The sequence below is a fragment of the Erpetoichthys calabaricus genome, chromosome 1 (assembly GCF_900747795.2).
Source record: "Erpetoichthys calabaricus chromosome 1, fErpCal1.3, whole genome shotgun sequence".
In the NCBI taxonomy this organism is placed as follows: Eukaryota; Metazoa; Chordata; class Cladistia; order Polypteriformes; family Polypteridae; genus Erpetoichthys; species Erpetoichthys calabaricus.
Genome location: NC_041394.2, coordinates 288,991,462 through 289,004,798, shown reverse-complemented (window position 1 = coordinate 289,004,798; position 13,337 = coordinate 288,991,462). Strand labels below are relative to the sequence as shown.

General features: G+C 39.4%; 2 protein-coding genes across 2 annotated transcripts in view; one reads left to right on the top strand and one right to left on the bottom strand.

Moving 5' to 3' along the window:
* The window catches only part of LOC127528026 (craniofacial development protein 2-like), a 1,148,403-nt gene that overhangs the window by 862,777 nt on the left and 272,289 nt on the right, over nt 1-13,337 (top strand). The gene's annotated exons all lie outside the window — the stretch shown is intronic.
* The window catches only part of slc17a8 (solute carrier family 17 member 8), a 91,683-nt gene that overhangs the window by 40,443 nt on the left and 37,903 nt on the right, over nt 1-13,337 (bottom strand). The window contains exon 3 of the mRNA XM_028816300.2: nt 9,990-10,108. Coding sequence (XP_028672133.2) covers nt 9,990-10,108 — 119 coding nt within the window. The remainder of the gene's footprint in view (nt 1-9,989; nt 10,109-13,337) is intronic.

Sequence of the window (13,337 nt, the reverse complement as noted above, 5' to 3'; positions counted from 1 at the left end):
TGAGAGCATGTTGAAACTGACACCGTCAGCACCGTAACTGATTTGAGCATGGCACCTGAAGCAAGGGGATGGTGAAAAGTGCAAGTGCTTTTAATAAAAACCAAATCCAAAACAGTGTTCAAAGTGCTGTGCATCATCCACAATAAAATGAAGCTGACAGTGGAGATGAAAAAGTTGTAATAAATAAATCCATTAAAAGCAGAGGTCATCGGGTCCATATTGCACAGTCAGAAGAGTAAGGCACAACTCCATCTTCGTTTGTCCAGATCACCCCTTGCTTTCTCAGTTGAGCAAAACATTAACAGACGCAAACTTCTTCACCGACCTCCATCTACACACAGCTCTATCCGTCACACACCTGCAGTCATACTTTGGATCCCTGGTGCGGACTCCACCATGCTTGCCTCACTCCACACAGTTATTGAGTGTGTTGAACCAGCCTGTGGAATGCACTCAATCTCTCCTTCACGAGGCCCAAGATGGCGCTGCCTCTCCTCTCTAACTTGCTGGCTCGTCTCGATTCTTACTTTTAACCTTTTTCATCTGACATGTTCCTTCCTCTCGTCCCCCCGTCCTGTGGAGGCTCTTTTTAAAACTGTTAGACATTTTGGTGCAGGTGCGAGGAGCCACTACCTCCACAGCAGCATGGAGGCTCCTGATTGATCCGCCCGACTCTGTACATGAATCCAGTCTGGTCAGACACTGCCTCCGATAACCCCAGAGCAAAACGCATTTACACACCCTCACACCCACTTAGAGCCTGCACCTACACCTGGCGTGATTGTTTATTTAAAAATCTGCACTGCGCCATGGAACACACGTCACATTAGGAAGCAGTGCTTTTCTTCTACCTATCATACAGCTCATATATTACCTGTCTGTCTAGTTACCTATTATTTTGCACCTTTCCTATCTATCTCCTGAATCTCTTTTATCCAGCACTGGGGTTGAAATCTATTCCAACAAAAATGGCCTCCAGATAGGAGTACTGTATGGACATTGACAGAACCTGTGTAATTAGTACATATCTTGCATTAATAAGTTGTGTTAGGTTTTGAAATTCAAAGATTCTCTTTTTTAGATGTCTAAGTGTTTACATCTTTGTGCAATAGGAATAAACTTTTACTTGTTATGGTCATGCTGGCCACTGTTATTTGTATTAATTATTAATTGCCTACATAAGTGTTAGTTATCCCTTAATTTTGCATTCACAGTGTATTTATTTCATATCAACTCATCTTCTCACTCCACTTTTCCCAGTAAGGGTTGTGGTGACAGCATGCCAAGCAGGTCAGATGTGATTTCCTTGTCCCCAGCTACACATTCATGCTCTTCCTGGGCAATTCCCAGGCATTCCCAAGCCAGTCAAGAAATATAATTTTGCCAGTCTGTTCTGGGTCTGCCATAGGTCCTCCACCCAATCTGCCAAGCCTAGAGCAGCTCTGGGGAGAGCTGCCCACTTAGTATCCTTACAACATGCCCACAACACCTCAACTAGTTCATTTCAATCTGGAGCAATAGCGACTCTATTATGTGGCTCTCCCAAATTGCTGTGCCGCTCAGAATATCATGGAGTGACAGTCCAGCAGCCTTGTGAAGAAACCTCATTTTTGTTGTACTGTACTTGCAATCTCATTCTTTCATTTATGGCCCACAGCACATGACCATAGGTGAGAACAGGGATGTAGACTGACTAGTAAACCGAGGGTCTTGTCCTTAGACTCAGCGTACAGAGCTCACAGAACTGCTGCTACCACTCCAAAGCACCTGCCAATTTCACATCTCCTTCTACCATCACTCATAAACAAGATCCTTGAACTTCTCCGTTGAAGATAGTTGACCTCAAAGTTAGAGATGCCGATCCTTATCCCTGACACTTCACACTTGGCAGCAAATCACTCAAGTGTGTGCTGAAGGACACAGTCAGATGATGCAAAGTAAACAATATTATCTGCATAGAGCAACAGTGCTACATTAGCTTTCCCAACAAGACACTCTAACATTCTCATCTGCACCTTGATATCCTTTCCATCAAAACCACAAACACAACTGGTGATAAAACATAGACTTGGTGAAGTCCGATTCCATCAACGAACAGGTTTGAATTAACATCAAGTATTCAGGCACAGCTCTCACTGCATTCATATAGGGAATGAATAACACATACAGTAGGAGTGGCCCTGTTACCTCATATTACTGCAACATCTCCAACACAATCAAGTGACATAGTCATATAGTTTCTCCAAATCTAAAAAACACAGGCAGACTCTTTTATCATACTCCCATGCACCCATATCTTAGATTCAAGAATTGAACAGGTAAGCACGCTAACATAGGCCTTACCTGTAAGGCTGAGGAATGTGTTCCCTCTGTAATTGAAACAAACCCATTGGTCAATTTTCTCACATATGAGGAACACCACACCACTCTGCCAGTTCAAGGGTACTTTACCCGCCTTCCATGCAACATGAAATAGATGCGTTAGTCATGCTGTCCCAACAATGTCCAGTGCTTTCAACATCTCCAGGCGATCGCAACCACCCCAGCAGCCTTACCACCATGTAGTCTTCACACCACCATAGTGTCTTCAGGAACAGTGACAGTATTCACCCCCAACCAGATGTGTCCATTGCTGCCTCTTGATAAGGACATGCCCACCAAGTTGAGCAGTTCCTTGAAGTGTTACTTCTACCACTCGAAAATTTCCCCAGATGAGGTCAGAACCTCCTGCTCAATAGTCTGAGCATTTGCCAGAAAAGCCTTGGGGCTATCCAATAGTTTTTCTCAATGACTTCTCCAAACTCATCCCATCCTTAAGCATTTGCCTCCACAAACACTTTTGCGTCAGTCCTCTTAGTCTGTTGATATCTCTGAACTGAATCAGTAGATCCTCTGAAGGCCACCTTCTTCAGTCTAACAGCTTCCCACACTTTTGGTGATCACCATTGAGCCCTAGGTTTGCTGACATGACATGCTCTGTCTGCCTTAAACCACAGCTTTTAGCAGACGTTTCCACAGTTGAGGTCTTGAGCAGGGTCCATTGAGGCTTAATGTCTCTGACCTCACTCTGTGCATAAGAAAAATTGTCTGAGGTAAGAGGTGAACTCAGCATGAAACAGAAGCCTCGGCTAGATGTTTCCAGCATATTAATTTCTGTAACAAATATTATTAACCAGTATGACCATAGAAACTGCTGATGTTATATAACACAACAAAATATGAACTGACATGTATCTTAGTATTTCTTATTTATTCATTACTATTTCAAATTATAGCATTTATATAAAATATAAATTAGTAATTCAAAAATGAACATGTAGTTAAGTCTTTGTTACATATTACATAGCTGTAGAGTGTTGTACCGTGTTAGCCATTGATTGATACAGGAGAAAGTAGGGTGAAATGACACCTTTTATTGGCTAACTAAATAGATTACAAATGCAAGCTTTCGAGGCAGCTAAGGCCCCTTGCCTGATGAAGGGGCCTTAGCTGCTTCGAAAGCTTGCATTTGTAATCTATTTAGTTCGATCTATTTTCTTACATATTACGTAGTATTAATAGATTTTTAGTGTGACAAGCCTGTCCTCAATGGATAAAGGCATCATTTGCCATGTTTTTAAAGTGATTTCCTTGTTTTTTCATAAAGATTTAATACATATCTGATGGAGCATCTAACATGACATATTATCATCACCAATCAAATTGACATGTGTTTGAGGGGGTGGCAGGGAACATCCACCCAAACATGGGGAGAAGATAAGATAAGATAAAGTTAAAATAAGTTTCCTTTGTTGTCATTGCATAACACATACAATGAGATTCTGGCAAACTACCTAAAAAAAATGATGCTCAAAACTATACTATTAAAAACCACACATCTAATATCTAATATTCTCTATACAGCTCACACATTACACAATTATCAGTATATGCAAAAAAAGTTGTTTTTTTTTAAATATTCCACAAGTTAAGGTACTGAATAAATAATAATGATGGATATGATATTTTACTATTTTTGTCAATAAGGTGTGTGATTTCAGTACAGAATTGAGTATAGTAATCACTTTGGGGTAGAAACTGTCCATCAGCCCTGTGGTCCGCACTCTAGTGGACCTACATGTCTTCCATGAGGGGAGAAGTTCAAACAGTTCATGTGCTGGATGATACAAGTCCTTTATGATGCTGGATGTCTTCCTCAGACATCAAGAGCTGTAGGTGTCTTCCAAGGTGTGTTGGTAGTTTTCTCTGCTGTTTTTATGATTCTCTTTAGAGTGTTTTTGTCAGCTGCTGTTGCCAACCACATGAGGATCCCATGAGTCAGGACACTCTCAATGGAGCAAAAATAGAAAGACACCAGAAGCTTTTGTGACAGATCAACCTTCATGAGGTTTCTCAGGAAGTAAAGTCACTGTTGTGCTTTTTTAACCAGTGAGTTTATTGTCTGTGTGAGATCTTATGAGATGTAGTTACCCAAGATCCTACATCTAGAGACTCTCTCCACTCGGTCGCTGTTTATATACAGTGGCCGATGGCCAGCCTGCTTCTTCCTGAAATCAAGGATCAGTTCTTTAGTTTTTTTGGTGTTAAGTATCAATTTATTCTCTATGCACCAGTCTGTCAGCCTTCGTACCTCCACCCTGTTGTCAGACTCATCTCCATCATTGATCAGCCCCAATATTGTTTTATCGTCTACAAATACCAGACTGACAATGAGCAGGAAATGGATTCAAACACACAGGACATTGGACCCATGACAAGACCCTGTATCTGCCCTCCATAATTCTGTATCAGCATATTTTACAAAACAGTTCTGATAAAGGTGCTCTAATGCTTTAACTGTTCTTTTAATTTAGTAGTGTTGAATAATTGGTCTGTAATGTGGATACTAGGATCTTCCCTTGGTTTAAATTCACTTTTTTCACGGATATATTTTATAAACTTCAAGCAACTTAAACAATTGTCTTTCACTTAACCTGCATAATTTTGTCTTGGTTTTCTAGCCATATATTTAAAAAATGTGACTCTCAATGGACATTTTTTTTTTCTTTCATCAGGTGTAGTTTTGTGTGCCACCCATTATAATTCTTAGCAAAAATACTTGATGATCCCAAGACAGAAAGGAGATAAACTGTCCACTTGTCTGTGGGACTTCTTTGTAAAAGTTTGATGTATTTATAGTACCAACCTAGACAGGAAGCCAGGTGTCCTTCAACCTGATGCTACCTCCCGACCACCATTATCATCATTAATGAACATAATAACAATGAAAAAAATGACTGAAAAGGATTTATTACCTTTTGCGGAGTTAAAATGTAAGGAAAGGCTGAGTGAAAAATGGAAACAACTGAAATGAAAATTGCATACTCAAAAACTAACTGAAATAAAATTTGGACCAAGTGATTTCATATTTAGACAAAGCTTTATATGAGTTAAACAGTTCAAGGATGTGGAAGAGATATGATGGGGCATTTCCCAATAAGCAGAAAAACATTTAAGAATTGTAGAAAAACAAATTGTTAACTATGAAAGGCAACAACAACCTAACGTGCAGATCTTTGTGATGCGGGAGAAGGTCTATACAGACAAAGGAAGAACACATAAAATAAATACAGATGAGAATCCATCACCACACATGTGCACCTGAGGATCATCTACCAGGTATAGCGACTGAGGTACAGTAAGCTATACCAGGGGTCTCCAACTCCACTGCTGAAGGGCTACAGTCACTGAAGGTTTTCATTGTAACCCTTTTCTTAATAAGTGACCAGTCTTTTGCTGCTAATTAACTCCCTTACCTTAATTTTAATTGACTTGCTATTTAAGACTCAAACCCCTTAATTATTTATTTTTTCCTTAATTAGCAGCCAAACTACGGTGGCAGAGAAGTGCAAAGAAGCTGCATGCTTATAAGAGAACATACAACGTGTGCAATTGGGAAGCAACGATTCAAAGACAAAACGTGTAGCAAACCTAAGAGAAGGGGTGTGTTTACAATTCAAAAGGGGTGCAAACTTTTAAAAAAGGGGACAGAGCAGAGTTTAATAAACATTGCTGAACAGCATTTATTAGAAAATTTCTTGCCAGAAATTAAAATTCATGCCAGAAATGATGTGATGCATACAATATTAAAGAGCGAATGGAGCCTCAGACAACTGGTGAAAGATCATACTTTTTCTAACAAGAAGGATAGCATCTGACACAAGGAACAATGTGGCATTGTCTAGTTTTATTGCAGCTGCCCAATAATTTGAGTCAGATGTGACATTGTATATTTTTAAAGTAACGCGCACATTTATATTAAGCTGATGAAAAGTGCACACCATACTTATAGATTTTGTTTAAAAATCTGAACACTTTAAATCTTGTGTCTCTTAAATGGGCTTCCTTAGAAAGAGTTTTCAAAATATGAAATATATGAATATGCAATAGGAGAGTTTAATAATAAAAATCACTGGGGATCGCACCACTTATACTTTTATTACAGGTCTACAACTACAGGGGGTCCTCAGGTTACAACACAGTTCCATTCCTACAACAGTGATGTAATCCGAATTTTGTCGAAACATACCCAGCCTAAGTCACTTACCCATCCTAACACATTTCCATCCATCCATTTTCCAACCTGCTGAATCTGAACACAGGGTCACGGGGGTCTGCTGGAGCCAGTCCCAGCCAACACAGGGCACAAGGCAGGAACCAATCCCGGGCAGGGTGCCAACCCACCGCAGGACACATACAAACACACCCACACACCAAGCACACACTAGGGCCAATTCAGAATTGCCAGTCCACCTAACCTGCATGTCTTTGGACTGTGGGAGGAAACCGGAGCGCCCGGAGGAAACCCACGCAGACACGGGGAGAACATGCAAACTCCACGCAGGGAGGACCTGGGAAGCGAACCCGGGTCTCCTAATTGCGAGGCAGCAGCGCTACCACTGCGCCACCGTGCCGCCCCCTAACGCATTTGCAAAATCATAATCTGGAACATAAAAACACAACTAAGCCACAGAAAAAGGAAAAGGACATAAATATTCTGCACTGTACACTGTACTGTAGTAACAGTAAAAAATGACAAAAAATGAGTGTAAATAAAAATTCCTTACCTTTATTCCTTCTGATTGCTTTGCAATGTCTAATTTCACTTCTATCATGATGGCTTTCCTCTTCTTCGAAGCACTACCATCTGAAGACTCTGACTTTCGTTTAGGAACCATGATAAGGGCCAAAAAGTCGCCAAACAAAACAACACAAATGGAACACTTCATGTGTGCGCAATCAATCTAGTATGCCAACTCCCTCACTCATACGGCGCATTACTGCGTATTCTTCCACTACGCGCAACCAAACTAGTTCGCCCACGTAGTCTGTAAGTACGACACTAACAGCATAAGCCGAAAACACTCACATCTCAATTTTTTTAAGTTTTTATGGGAGTGAGCGTTGTGAACTCGAAACGTCGTATGTCGAGACATCATAACTGGATGACCCCCTGTATTGTGATTAAAGCCCCTTTGCACAAAACCGAAATATTATAAGCATAATATTCTCTCTGACCAGCAAGTTTTCCTGGCTCTTTAGCCATTCTTATTTTAGTCATTTTAGTAGTATACTGTGTTACACACGTGCGATTAGGAGGCAGTCAAAAAGCTCAAAGGTGAGTGAAATATCGCAAGAGGAAGGATTGTCACATGGTGCTTACCTGAACCTGTTCTCTTCACAGGAGAACCAAAGAAAGATAATTGCGGCTATTTCCGGGCTTCAAAGTGGCCACCGTGCCGTCACTTCCGACGACTCCATATGGCATCACTTCCGGCTCTCACCTTGGACATCAAGTCCGGTTCCTCCCCCATGACACCATTTCCTGCCAACCATTTCCTGTTCCCATCATCCACCATTCTATAAAAACTCCATTTTGTCAATGCCACATTGTCATCTGTTACAATATATGAACTTTTGATCAAGCTTTTGCATCTCTTGCTTTCATTTGTCCGCAGGACAATATACGGGGATGGTCCCCAAACCTTTATCTTGTGAAGATTCCTTTTTGTTTGTGGTATTTCTTCCACAACTGTCATCATGAGCAGTGACCCCAGTCTAAATATTTTTCTTCAACATAATATGAACATGTATAACATATAACATCAACTTAATAGAAAGCTTAATATAAACACTTTAAAAATAAGCAATGCCACATCGGCCAGCAGCAATAAAACTAGATGATGTAACAACTGTCAGGTGCAGTCCTTCTCACAGGAAAAAATTCTTGCACCAATTATCCAAAGTGCAGAATCAACATGATCTATAAAACACCTTAAATTCAAACATTACGAACATGTGTATTTGTCTCCTATTAACACTAATATAAAAGCGTTCACTGTTTAGTAGGTATGCGTGATGTCATTTCTGGCATGAATTTTTTTTTTACAGCAAACATTTTCTGAAAAATGTCATGCTGTCTGCTAAATGTTGCTCAACTAAACTATATATTAAAATCTGCTCTGTTCCTTTTTTAAAAGTTTGCACCCCTTATGAATTTAAATCCACCCTTTGTCTTCTCTTTGGTTTACCACACCTCTGTCTTTGAATTGTTGCTGCCCTCTTCCACACGCCAAAGACAGCATGTTTGTTCTGGTAAAAGCGAGTGGCCTCTTTGGACACCAAACAAAACCATAATGGGTTGCAAAATGAGCAAACACATCATCAGCTAACTCTTGCCCATCTATTTCTGAAAATAAAGAAAGGTGAAGTTCTTAGTAATGCTGATTTCCTCAATCCACCAAATATTTTGCCAGTGCTCTTAAAAAAAAGAAAATCAACAGTTCTGGAAATGTCAGCCGTGTCAGAACGACAGCAGGAACAGGTCATGAATTTAGATAATGGGTTTAATTAACAACAAGAATCAGCTTCTAATAAAAAACTGGTTGGAGTGAAATTGATTGGAGTTTGAGGCCCTGACTTAGTTGGGCATCTGTTGGCTTGCTTCATATCTTATTTTTGCTAAGGAAAAAAATAAGCAATTCAAATGACTGCACATTAAAAAACAAGTCAATTAAAAGGAAGGGAAAGGAAGTTAATTAGCAGCAAAACACGTTACTAATTAAAAAAAGGATTAGAATAAAAAACCTGAAGCCAAAGTAGCACTCCAGAATTAGAGTTGGAAACTCCTGAGCTAGAGGTATGTGGCCAGTTGGGGCAACTGTAACACCCAGCTATGGTTATGACGCCATAGAAAGGAATGTCCCTGAAAGGTGGCATCTCATTCAAGACCTGGAGTTGATAATAAACAAGCTTCCTGCAAGATTCAGAACACAATGGTCAAAGCAGATCAAAGAGACCCTGTAACAGCTGATTTTGCGGTCAGCCTCTATTTTTGTTTAAACATTGTGCACAGTTATGCTTTTTGTTTCAAAAATAAAGAAATGGGGCTACCCCAACTATTCTTGTTAGTTTGCTCTGGTTCCCTACCACCAGTCACATGGAGTTTACATTTCTATTCTTGGCTGACACCTTTATCTAAGGTGACCTGAACATTTACAATACAAGTAGCTATATTTGTTTTGGTTTTCCAAATGGAGCACAGGCAGGTCAAATGACTTGCTGATGGTCACGCAGAGTCAGTAGTAGGATTTGAACCCAAAAACCTCAGGGTTTGAAGTCCAAAGCCTTATCCACTATGCCACACTGCCTGGAGTTGTATGGAGTTGTGTGGTAGCAGTGCTAAGTACCCCACCACTAGGCTGATAAGATGCCAGTAATTCAAGTTTTTAATCTTGTTCTTGGTTTAATTATAGGAAACAGAATTACCACCTACTCATGGCAATGTAATTTATAAGGTGGGGTGGGGGGACTTCAGCATAGAGAACTATATCTGTTACACAAATTAAAAGATGGTTTTAGTTTGAGTCTAATTAGCTAGAATGTCATTTGGGCAGAAAATAGTAGTAATGTATTAAGACCATGGGTGGATGGATTAATGGAATACTTACCTATTAGCAGCCAATTTGTTAGAAATGAAGCCTCCCGGGATCTGTGTCACAATATAGCCCCAGAAAAAAGAGCCATGAATCAGACCCACTGTTTCTGGATCCCAGTTAAACTGTGCAGGCTGTAAAATATAAGAAATGTGGAAAAGATACATTAGAATGGGCAGAACCATATGAAGCGCAACTTTCTCAACTAAATGGTAGATCTTTGTTTGCCAGAAATGTGTCTTATTTCACTCTCAGCCACACCATCCACCAAGTCCCTTGTTTAACATTTACTCTGACAGCAATTTATATTTAACATCCTCACTTCCATGGGCCCTTCATCGCTGACTTGCCTGTCATTCTTCTTGATAGTATCCCTTGCATCTGTTTCACTTGCTTTGAGCATTCAAGCTTTCCGTTAACTATATCTAATGACTTTTCCATATTTAAAATTTTGGACTGTATGCCTTTTTGGCCTTTATGTGCTTCTTTATAAAACAAGGTCTTTGGGCTCACATAATCACAATCATTCAATAAGAAGGCACGAGTGGTAGAAAATGAAAAACAGAAGATCTAGGATAGTGACACAACAAAAACTGCAAACTGCTACTTGAAGTTTATTTTGTAATCTACCATTTAATAGCTGTGATGGACAGCGGCAGCTCATCCCGGCCGACACATCCAAGGCGCTAGATGGCGTCTTCCCTGCAGCATGGAGGTGCCCCAGATTCCCGCATGGCACCAGGGGAGATGGAGTTCGGCTTCACAGCCCTGCTGGGTGCCATGGGTGCCATCGTGTGATGCTGCAGGGAGACGTGGAGATTTTTATTTTCCCTATAGCCCGGAAGTACTCCCAAGTCACGGTGACGGAAGAACAGAAGTACTTCCGGGCTGAAGAAAAATGCAAGTCTTCTTCTGACCCGGAAGTGCTATTAAATCACATGGACAGAAGGACAGGAGCACTTCCGGGTCAAGGACTATATAAAGGACTATGGGAGACCCAGCAAGCCGAGCTGGAGTTGGGAGGGAGGATTGATTTATTGGATTGTATTATTGATTTATTGTTTATTGGAGTGATTGTGGTGTCTACTGTGGCACAATAGTGAAAAGAAAATAATTTAAAAATATTTCTAGTACTTTTACTTGGTGTCCTGGACGTTTGTCTGCAGGGTTTGAGGAGCGACAGTGCCCTCTAGTGTCACATATCACTCTGTGTTAATAAAAATTATATCCAATAGGATTTTTTTTTTGATTTGTAAATATCAGTTAAAAATTTAATCAATATATGCATTTTTATTCAATACACCACCCTTTATAGTGAGCATTTACATTAAGGTACCTTACAGCATTTCTTTTCAAATAAATAAAATAACACATTAATAATTTAAAAAGTAATTTTATACACAGTATCCCTGTAATTTTATCCATAAAGATGAAGATGCAAAGCCATAAATCATGTTTCTACTCTATAAAAAATATTTTAGATTATTCACACTGAATTAAAGGATTCCTATATTTGACATAGCCAGTACTATGAATAGTCACATATTAGGCTGTTTGCGTGTGTAACGTTTACTTAAACCTGGAATTGTTATCATTCGATATCTTTAGAAAATAATGACACCTGATGAACGGCCAACATCCAAAATGTGTCTCTAACATGCTGTTTATTTTTTCAGAGTGGAATGCACCTTTGTTTTTTTCTTCCAAATGTATCTATCCTGTAAATATTTCTTGTTCAAATGTGGTGAGAAAGACTCTAGGAAGAGTCGTCTGCTTCTTCTCCGGTTCGGACATTGCTAGTCCAGAGCAAGAGCCCTGACTCCAGTCAGCTGTGAGCACCGGCTTGTCTCTCACCATGTCACATAAGAGTTTGAAAAGATCTCAGAAGAACAGAACAGGGTCTCCTGACCACATCTGTAATAAGGATTCACTTGCAGAGAGTTTAAAGTGCAGATATGAACACCTCCATTTTTAAATGGGCAATTCTGTGATGGGACTCGTTTGCTATCTATTTTCTATTTTGTTTTTACCTCACTTAACATGTACAAATTTGATTATAGCAATTTCATTTTTAGTAATTATTTAATAATTATATGCATTAGAATATGTCAAATCTGTTTGGAACAGCTCCTTCTTTAAGTATGTTAATGTGTAAAGTATCAATTTTAACTGATTTTTGACTTATTTAAAAATTATTTATTACTGAAAGTAGCACAGCAATTACGAGTTTGACATCCCCTGCCAGAACTTGTTCTTTTGATTTTATTTTATTTGTTTCTCCCCATGTTTTATGTTATTTGATGTAATTTGTTCCTTTTGTATTTCTTACCTTATTTGTTGTAATCAATCCACTGTATTTATAATGTATTTAGTTGATGGTTTTTTAAATAGTTCCTCTTAAATGTTGAATTATTCTATTTTGTGTTTGCTTGCCAATTTTTAAACACTATGGTGGCAGGGCCCTTGTTTACGCAGGCGGGGACTTCCCTGCTTTCATGTTAACTCCTTTTGTTTTTGGCCCCTTTTTCTGAGTAGATCTAAGGCTTAGTGCTCAATAACATAGATAAATATGAAAACACCATTTCATTGTTTTCTATCCACAGTAGTATTTCCACAGTTTTCTAAATGTTTGTCATCCATACTGACCACTGAAAATGCATAAATCTTGGCTATTGGACATGTGTGGTTTATTGGACAAGCACACAACTTGCAAACCCAAAGTCAAAAGGAATGAGGAAAAATCAAAACAGACTGTCTGGGTGGCGTTTAAAGGATACAAGTGAGTGTAAGGTTGCTAAAGCCTTGGAAATGCAGACTGGGAGCCTAAATAAATACAGCCAAATACTTGAGGGTTTCAAAACACAGTAACTGTTGGCAAATGCAAAGAAGGTAGGAAATGCCAATCCTCACACTAAGGGTGAAATCACTAAAGGGAATTATCAGGGCAGCCTGAAGTCCATCCATGACTGATATCATGACAATTACACGTCACTGCTTTCGAAAACACCTGTTCTCCCCATCCACACTGCTACATGAGAACCAAAATTACACACTTTGGACAATGCTTTCAAAATGATATGTTTTCAGTGTTCAAAAACACCACTTCATTGTGAGCAAGAGGCCAAAACAAACAGTCACTTTTACATTTATTTGAGTTAGTGCAGCCAAGGTCTAAAGCAGTAGTCCTTGGGTTCAGTTCTGAAGGGCCTTAGTTGCTATAGATTTTTTGTTCCAACCCAACTTCCTAATTAAAAGCTAATCCTTGCTTGGTAACAAAACTTGTTATTTAATTTTGACACTTTGATTCTGCTATTCCACATGTTTCTTATAGTGGAGAGTATATCATTGATGTGGATGGGAGCA